Genomic DNA, 9,632 nt, shown 5'->3' on the forward strand with positions numbered 1-9,632 from the left:
GATTAAAAAGAAAAGAAAATTGATAGAAGAGATAGAAAAAAAACCCCATAAGTAATTCGATATATATATATATATATATATAATTTTTTTTTCTTCCGTTTTTTTCCTTCAGAATGCTTCGTTATATCAAAATAAAATATAAACTGGCAATAACGTTCTGTTGCTCGACGGATAATTTTGCTTATGTTGGCGTTAGATAGGAAAAATCGATCCTCTTTTAATTGTTAACAGAGACCCTTCATCATTCCTTCCGCAATTTCGTTTTCGTATTATCCTTCTTTTTTTTTACACCTTTTTTTTTTTAAAAATCTTTTTCTCAAAAAATTGTCAGACGTATAAGATAATCGTCGTATGTGTGCGTATGTATACAGATCGTTTTATTATCTCTTTCATTTCTAATTTTCTTTACTGTTGATGCAATTTATATATATATATATATATATATATCTAAAAAGATACCAATACCTTAGGAAGGATTTATCTGTGACAATCACGTTGTATGTCAGGAGGTTGTATAGTTTGATAAGAAGCTTGAGTATCCCTGAAGTGAGACCTGACGAGTAAACCCAAACCAAGAAGTACAACGGGAAGACCGAGTAATGCGCAAATTAATTCACCTGTTACTCCAGGTGACCATACGATAAAACCTATTTCAACACAGGACACAATTCAATTTCACACACAACTTATTAATAACAATATATATATATATAATAATATTAATAGAGATAATAATTGTGATAATAAAAATAGGGAAAAGTTTCGGTTTTCTATTCGGAACATTGTCCTAATAGTTACATCTCACTCGTGCATGCATGCATGCGTTTATGTGAACTTTAATAAACTCACCGCCGTTTGCACCGACGTTCATTTTGTAAATACTCCACCAAATGCCAGAGAGAGGAAGAGAAACTGTAGCTGCAGCGACAGTAAAGACTGCACTCTCGCACATCGACAGAAAGTTAAGGGACGATAATACGAATATTACGTAAGCTAATAGACAAATCCAAGCATGGCTGGATACGTTCGAGCAAGAGTCGATTGTTTTAAAGTGGCAGGATAAACCGTGTTCAACGGTACGATACAAGTCGACTGGTGAAAGCCCCTAAAATAAAGTTAAAACAACAACTCGACACTAAATTTAATCATATTTATTTGAATTTTATAAAAAAACATTGATCTTTCTGTTTCTCTAATTGAAACGAGTGCGCGCATATCAAATCCAAAATTTGCCCCGTGCGAAATTATTTGATTATGTTCAAAATAAAATGATATATTATATTATAAGTTTGTTCTTTTCTTTTTTTTTTTTTTTTTCTTTTTGTCAGTTTTCAGGCATAAAAACCATCAAATATTTCAATGTTATTTTTATTTGTTATGATACCTACCCTACCAATGCCAGGTAACGTGTCCAACCAACACAATGTAAGGATCGCAAAAAATGTGATTACATGTATGTGAAAAAGAGTCTGAAGGATTGGCGGTTTTGGATAATTTTTTGGCTTTATCGTTGGATCCGGATCTGTAACGTGCAACAATCTTCCACCCTCTTCTTCTGATCCTCTTCGTCGGATGTCACGAGAAGATACCAAACGAGATACGGTGTAAAGAAAAGAATTTGGCTGAGTTGTCAGTAATTGACAAATATGTTGTTGCTGTCGGAACGAAATTGTACGAAATTATATCATTTTTCCATTGAAAATCCATTGAAATATTTTGCCATTGATTATCTTACGATACGTGATTAAGAATAATCATGAAATAATTTCCAAAAATATTATATTATCTCGCATATATTTTATTTTTTCTTTGGAATGAGAAGAAAATGAGCAACGTTATAGTTAATTGGGTGAGTAATTAATTGGATAGAAAAAAAATCCTCAAATTTACCCCAGTCGTATAATGACGCTCTAGCATTGTGAAGAACATCGCAAAAGCGGCCAGTGCACCCACGTAAACGAACGTCCAGACAGCTCTGACGCCCCAGGATCCTCTCATCGTCGCTGTATGAGCTGACACTTCTCTTCCTCTACAACGAAATTCATCGCAAAGACCATAGTCCACGCTTATAAACAGGCCTACTATTATCGTAGTGCTTGCGAATATTCGTTGGAGGCTCATCACTAAAACGTGTACATTATTATTTTAAACAATTACAAAATAATACGAGAAAAATTCATAAAATAATCATTTAAATTTCATTAATTTCACATTCATTTATATTTGTAGATTTTGTTTCTAATAAATTATGTGATTTATAATAATCGAATATAAGATTAATTTTCGATGAAATATATCTCTTACTTTTGCGAGAGAAGAAGAAATAATAAACCAGGGAGAAAAGTAGAGTGATGCCTTTGATCGGATCCTGCAGATGACAGAGAACTCGATTCTGATCGAGAGATAGGGCAACGAGAATACCAGAAAGAGCATAAATTGTGCTTATTTTGATAAGCATGCAGCGTGGTATTCTTATTCTCATAGAGTTTGGTACCAACGGTGGAGGTGGAGAAATTTTATCGGTTACGAAGTAAACGAAACCGAGGATACAAGCAGAGCCGAGAGCACTAAAGAGAAGACCTAAGGAAAAAATAATATTATTTTTATTTCAACAATATTATATAGAAGTAATTCACCTAACTCCTTCTTTTTTTTCTTTTCTTTTCTCAAACTATCTTTGTGCATAAGTTATCCTATACATTTTGTATTTCATCATTGCCTGAATAAGAAATCACTTTGCCGACAATTCGTCTGATAAAAATATTTTTCATACTAACAAGATCCTTAGTATAAGAATTTATCTATTATATATATATATATATATATATATATATATATATATCTATTTAAATATATTTTTCATATATTTATTACAATGTTGTAAGAAAAAATTACTCGATGAAAATGAATGATCACACATTGGCTTATGATGCTTTCACTTGAAAAATGGATAACCGATAGCAAAAGCTATTTTTTATAAACACGTTATGTCTATTCGAATATTTTTCATGCATACAATTTGAAAATCCATTTTGAAAAGTACTCGATAAAAATATATGATCATCCATCATACACGTATCGGATTACCGAATATAAACGTTAGAAATGACACTATCGTTTTAAAGATAAAGTGAAAAATCGTTAATAAAGAATAACTAAAATACGTTACCCCTATATCTATTTGAATATTTTTCACGTATTATTATATTTGTCAAACTTTTGTAATTTACTTTATCAAAATGGATGGGATAACGGAGGCAGGCAGACAGACACCCACATACATACACACCGACTTACCAGTGTAACCGTTAGATACGGCACTGATGCTTTCGAGATATAGTGGAAAACCGATAACAAGAACTGTTACGGATGCAACCACGGTAAATAGGGTGATTAAAAATGTGCATTTTTGCCAGGTCGCTTTATTTTTGTCGAAAAGTTTATCGGAACTGGCACGATAAGCACCGACGTATGGTGACTCTTCCGTATCAGTGTATTCCTCTATCTCAACGTCACTTCCCGTACACCGTAGCTCTTCTTGTTCCTCGTCGTCTATCATCGTAGAGACGCAACTCGCGAGATTTCCCAGGTTCGCCAGATTTGCGGTTAGTTGATATAACTAATATTTCTGCAATCGAAGAAACCTCATATGTATAAACCAACTTTTAACTATTATTTTACGTTACTTATTTTTTTTTTTTATTTTTACATTAAAATCTCTCTTTCTCTCTATCTCACTTGACATTGAATTCGTTTGATACGTTTTAATACGTTGAAGGATACCTCTCTCTCTCTCTCTAAGGCTCTAATTTTCTCTTTGAACATTTATCGGTTAAAAAAAGAAGTCAAAGGTTAAATGTGAATCGAAATGAAATGAAGTTGAAATGCAGCTGCCTTTTCAAGCGTACTCGATCGAATGAAATGTTCGAAAACAATACCGAGATCGATATCGCGAAGTGGCGCATTTTAAACTTCCACTCTTTTACGATATTATCAAACAATGAAAAAGAGAGAGAGAGAGAGAGAGAGAAAAAACAAATATTAATTAAACAAGAAAGATTTCGCTGCTCTTTAGTTTGCGTATCGATTATCTTCATTGATTAAAACTACACTCATTTCTTGGTTAATCTAAAAGAACATATTATTAATTAAAATAACTCAGATAACACGAAAAAATTTCTCAAAGAGATATACATTTGTTTTTTCGTTACCCGATATATTATTTTTTAAAATAAAACGTAAAAGAACACAAGTGAACTTTATTATCGTTGATCAAAGGGATACGAAAAATGGATAAATGTTTGTTATTAAATGCTGCGAATCATTCCTACGATTATTTCATTTTAAATGGTCGGATTCTCTCTTTTATTTATTCATTATTATTTTTTATTTAAATCCTCGACGTTATAATATGACACGCATATCGCGAGATAATAAAACACGCTTGGTTGAGTGAACAAAAAAAACGAACAAAAATTGTATAAAATAAAATATCAAAAAATACTGCTCTTACTATTCACGTTATTGGGATTTTAAAAAACATCTGTCGTCGATCCGATAACACAAGAATACACGAGTTAAAACAAATGTTCCTGGTATACCTATTACTATAAAGTTCCAATTCACTTTGCGAATCCATTTTGCGTGAATCGATTTGTTCATTTATTGAGTATCTTCATTATCTCTTTCTTTTTTCCCTTTAAAATTTGTTAGATAACATTTTTTAATTCGATCAACGTTACTGTGTCAGATAAAGTTTCATTTTTTTAATTAAATCATTAAAAAGTTCTAATCTCTAATTCTGACTTAACTATTTTTTGATAAGTAATAGTTATTAAGCGAATGTTTCTTTAATAAATCTTCTCTCTTTTTGAAAAATATCTTTAAAATAACAAAAAAATACATAGATACAAGATAAATATACATATACAAAATAAATCTTCAACGAATACATATAGATTGAGAAATTTTTATGTGAAAAAGATCGGTCGGTAGGTCACTCACACTTTTTTTACGGAATAAATAAAAAGAATAAAAAGGGAAGAAAGAAAAAAGAAAAATACATGTCTCTCTTTCTCTCTCTCTTTCTCTCTCTCTCTATATATATATATATATACATAAGATGTCGGGCTTATAAGAGAATAGTAACTAAGTACTAGAAACGAATTAAGAAGGGTCAACGTTCTACAAGATTGTACTAAAAAGAGAAAGACAGTAGAGGGTTAGAAAAAAGCTTGTTGTAAGTATAAGAAGAAGAAAGAAAGAAGAATAGAAGAAGTAGGAAGAAGAGAGCACTTGACTTGAGAGAAGCGCGAATGTAAAGAGACAGAGAAATGCATAGAAAGAGAGTGAAAAAAAAAGGGAGAGAGAGAGAGAGAGTAGCGTCTTGCAAACTTAACGAAGCGAGTTAACCGGCTTTTCACCACCCCTACCCCAAAACCTACCCCAAAACCCACCCTTACTATCATCGAACTATTTTACGAAGGCGGTGGAATCGAAGGACTACTTTTTTAGAAGGTTTAGCAAGCTTTTTTCGTAAGACACATTCCATGGAACCGCAACGGCAACAAGCAGTTCGTTTATCGATTAAATTTCGAGTCCATCGGAGTATTAACCGTGAAAACAAAAGCTTCTATACATTGCTTCTAAATGCATACTATCCTTTATACAATACTGCAACTACTACTACTTTAAAAAACAAACCTATCTATACATTTACTTACGTATTTATTCGCGCCTTATTCGCGATGCATCCCCACCAACCCCTGTTTTTATTTCGATCAAACAAATAATAGACAAACAAAAAAGAAAAAAAAAGTAGCCTAAATATGCACGATGGTACGCAGTAGAACAAAAAGGTTAGGTCATGTTCGTGAGATTAAACCGAACTCGACCGAGCTTAACCGAACGAGGTAAACGTTGTCGTCATTTTCCCTTTGATAACGAAAAATCTTCTATGCACAATTATATTGCAAAAACTTCATTTTTAAACATTTATTTATTTTATAATTATTATTATTATTATTATTAATATATTATTATTATTATTTCTTTGTTCCTTTGTCGAAGAAGATTTTTGTCCTTCTGGACTGTGGGTTAACACCCTGGGGATTAGAAAGAAAAAAAGAAAAAAGTAAAAGGGGTAAGTCTCGGGAGACCTTACCTGACACCGCCCAGCGCCCTACCACCCCATCACCCTCCACCCCCTCCTCGTCCTCCTCCTCCTCTTCTTCCTCTTCTTCCTCCTCGTCGTCGTCGTCGTCGTCGTTGTCGTCGTCGTTGTCGTCGTCGTCGTCGTCGTCGTCGTCGTCGTCGTCGTCGTCGTTGTCTCCTTCTCCTTCTTTTTCCGCCACCTTAACCACCAAATTCCTCCCTTTTTGCGCTGCTGTTTTGTTTTCTTTTATAAGCGTGCGCGCCTTTTCCCAACGTATATTGCGCATCCGCGCGTTTGTCCTACTCAAAAATTAATTCGGAGATGAAAATAATAATAAGATAGGAACACGTTAACCGGCTGTGACATCGATTTAAATGCAATCAAAATCGAGAAATTGTAGATTACGTAAACGCAAGCTCCGCATCGTTTGGCTGACGTCGAACGACTGCTACTACTTCGTGAGGTGGGTACATTCACCAGTACGACGACGTACGGCCTTGTTCAGGGCCGTAACGATCTAGAGCTTTCGGTGTAAACCATCTCTTTCTACTTTTATCAATATCTGTATTTTTTACGCTGTAATTTTCTATTAAACTATAATAATTGTTTGTTTTTCTGTAATATGGATTAAATAAAAAATCAGAAATTAAGACTCCTTTATTGTTTCCTGACAATAATTAACTTTTTTATCGCTTATGTAAAGAATGACGTATAAATTTTAAGGAACAATTTTTACGATCGTTTGAAATATCACGATTTAATATCTATCAAAGATAAGTGACTAACATGATGTAATAATAGTATATGTATATAGAAGATAGTGTATGCATAAATTTCAATACGTTGTTCGTATTGGGATGTAATGTTTCGTCTTATTGATCGATAATTATTTCGAATCATTATTTTTATATCGATCTATAATCCTTTTTAGATTTGTAAGTTCTGAAAAAATATGAATTAATGAAATTAACATTTGTTAATATTTGAGTATTGTTTTACATTTGAAAATAATTTGAGCTTTCGACTCAAGCATGGTAAATAATAGATGAAATTGTGCATAAAAGATGATCTTTGTCTATTACGTATGCGGGGTTTCAGTTAGCTTGGCTTTGAACACTTTACAAGGTATGTAGAAGTACCGTTGAGATTCGAGAACGTACCGTTTCTGACAGCTTTCGCACATGCGCCCTTACCTACCATCTTTGATCATTCAACACATAAACGAGATGATCCTTTACTACTTGTAACGTTACCACACCAACACGAAATCGTTTTCGATAAATTGATCCGCAAAATATTTCAATTATTTAATTGTGATTATACGTATGCCTAAGTTTAATACGATAAGTGTATTTCACAATTTCCGATTATGCATCTACTTACAATTATAATTATACGTATATGCATATTTCCATTTTTTCGTTTTTATAATAAAAATCAAAAAGTTTCATGGCATCGTATAAATCTGATTTCTTCTTTTTTTCTTTATTATTAAAACGATAATAATTGCACACGAGTTTTATAATATTATAGAGAAAATCAAGATATCATCTTGAGGTCAAAGAAAGTATAAAAGAAAATGGGACGGCAAATATCTTTCGTGTACGGTATTCTGGACGAAAGTGTAGTCGCGTTATCAAGAACAACTTTAGGAATAGAACGAGAGAGAGAGAGAGAGAGAGAGACGAGAGAGAGAGACGAGAGAAAGAGACGAGAGCATGGTGATTCACGTTGATATGTTTTTCCCATCTCTGTACTTACACGAAGAACGTTAAAACGATTTCGTAGAAAAGTAAGAGCGAGAAAGATAATATGATCCTCTTGCGACTCGTTTTCGTATCTTTTCACGAATTGCCTCGAATTAATAATTGTAACGAGAATAATAACAATCGACGCGACTGACATTTTATTTTATTATCTTCGAAAAAAAAGAAAAAAGGAAAATTAAAAATCAATATAATATATGCCTGGGGATGGATAAATTCGTTCATTTATTTCTCGTGAGAAGAAAAAAATGTTGACGTTCAACACAGTAATTTGACGTTGCGGTCGTGGTGAGAAATAAAATGAAGGGGGGAAAAAAAGAAAATAAAGGGAAGAAAAATATAAGAAAGTAGATTAAAGTCCATTGAGTATGATTCTTCGTTTCGAAGCCTATGTTCTTGACTATATTGTACGAATGTGTAGGGGGGAAAGGAAGAAACCCCAGTGTGAGAATCGATAAGAAGTAGGTTAATACGATCCGGTAAAGCAGAGTGGACTTCTTTGGGACCACGTTTAGGTATTATATTTAGAATGTGTTTACGCGTAGTACTCGACAGATCGAAAGGAAAACTACTCGATATTAAACATCTATGTGAAACGCGTCTTTATTCGTTTGCTAATCTAATCTAATAAATTTTCATCAAAGAGAGAACAAAAAATGACTGAATAAAATAAAATTAAAAAATATAATTTCTCAAAGATTTCACATTTCGTTTGGAAACAAAAAAATGGAATAGTACAAATGTAGAAAATATTCAAGTCCAGATAATGCGATCTTTTTTCTTTCAAATGTCATACATACGGTGTTTCAAAGGAATTTGACTGTCGTTGTCGGTAGAAATATTTTATTATTCGATTTACCTACGGTAAAGGAATAAATTTCTTGACGCAATTTAGTTATCATTCGCAAGCTTCTATTATCTCTATCTATCCTCCATGATCGATATTCTATCGTTACAAGATCTATTATTCTAACGTTACAAAGCAGGACTTATTGAAGATGATGTCGACATGAGATGGCTTTAATTTGACAAACGGAAAATTACAGTTTATCAAAGGCGCTTTTGCGCTTGCAAAAAAGGCTTTGAGTGCAAAGGGTTAATAAGTATGTAATGTTTAATTCAATGTATATGTGTCTAATTAATCTGAAATATAAGTAGAATATTAAAATAATGGTTAATTAATCGAAAAAAAAAATATGTACTGCAATTTAAAAGCACTGAGTATATATTCGGAGCACCGTCATCTTCAAAATTCGCCATTAGACTGAGTCATTGTCCTCTAGAAAATTTCTTTTATTAAATATTGTTTATATGACTTTCCTAATGTTGCGCATGTGTGTAACGAAAATTTTATTTGTAATAAAAAGAAATGAAGATTAAAACGATCTGATTTTAGCATTTTTTTTACTTTTTATGTAATTCTTTCAACAAAGGAATATTTATTTAAATGTTCCAGCGCAGCGATTACTTCGAGGATCAAATTTTGCATGGCTTTCGAATAAAATTCGATAAACAGAGCTGTATTTTTTCATTGAATTGCACCGTTAAATTAATTTGAGAAAAGAAAACAACATCTACATAATATGTGTATACTTTTCTTATTCTTCTCGTTACACATCTACTATGTGACATAAAATTGAGATGGTAAAAAATGATCGGCTTTTAAAATGGAAACCTTCGATGAAAAGAACGATCTTAAGGGCCACGAAGGA

The 9,632-nt window shown here is 32.6% G+C and overlaps 1 protein-coding gene across 2 annotated transcripts; it reads right to left on the reverse strand.

Annotated features, from left to right (window-relative positions):
- Positions 1–292: 292 nt before the first annotated feature.
- Positions 293–6,265, reverse strand: LOC106791016. 2 transcript variants are annotated; one of them, XM_014756344.1, is made up of 7 exons: positions 6,164–6,265; positions 3,298–3,628; positions 2,305–2,580; positions 1,891–2,123; positions 1,389–1,655; positions 850–1,105; positions 293–647 (listed from the first exon to the last, which is right to left on the reverse strand). In XM_014756344.1, the coding sequence occupies exons 2-7, from the start codon at positions 3,557–3,559 to the stop codon at positions 478–480; spliced, it is 1,464 nt and encodes a 487-aa protein (XP_014611830.1). In that variant the 5' UTR covers positions 3,560–3,628; positions 6,164–6,265; the 3' UTR covers positions 293–477. The 2 variants fall into 2 exon arrangements, with proteins under 2 accessions (XP_014611830.1, XP_014611831.1); XM_014756345.1 differs by lacking the exon at positions 6,164–6,265 and adding an exon at positions 5,724–5,866.
- Positions 6,266–9,632: the final 3,367 nt, after the last annotated feature.

The sequence above is a fragment of the Polistes canadensis genome, unplaced genomic scaffold (assembly GCF_001313835.1).
Source record: "Polistes canadensis isolate GaletaPanama2010 unplaced genomic scaffold, ASM131383v1 scaffold_278, whole genome shotgun sequence".
Classification (NCBI taxonomy): Eukaryota; Metazoa; Arthropoda; class Insecta; order Hymenoptera; family Vespidae; genus Polistes; species Polistes canadensis.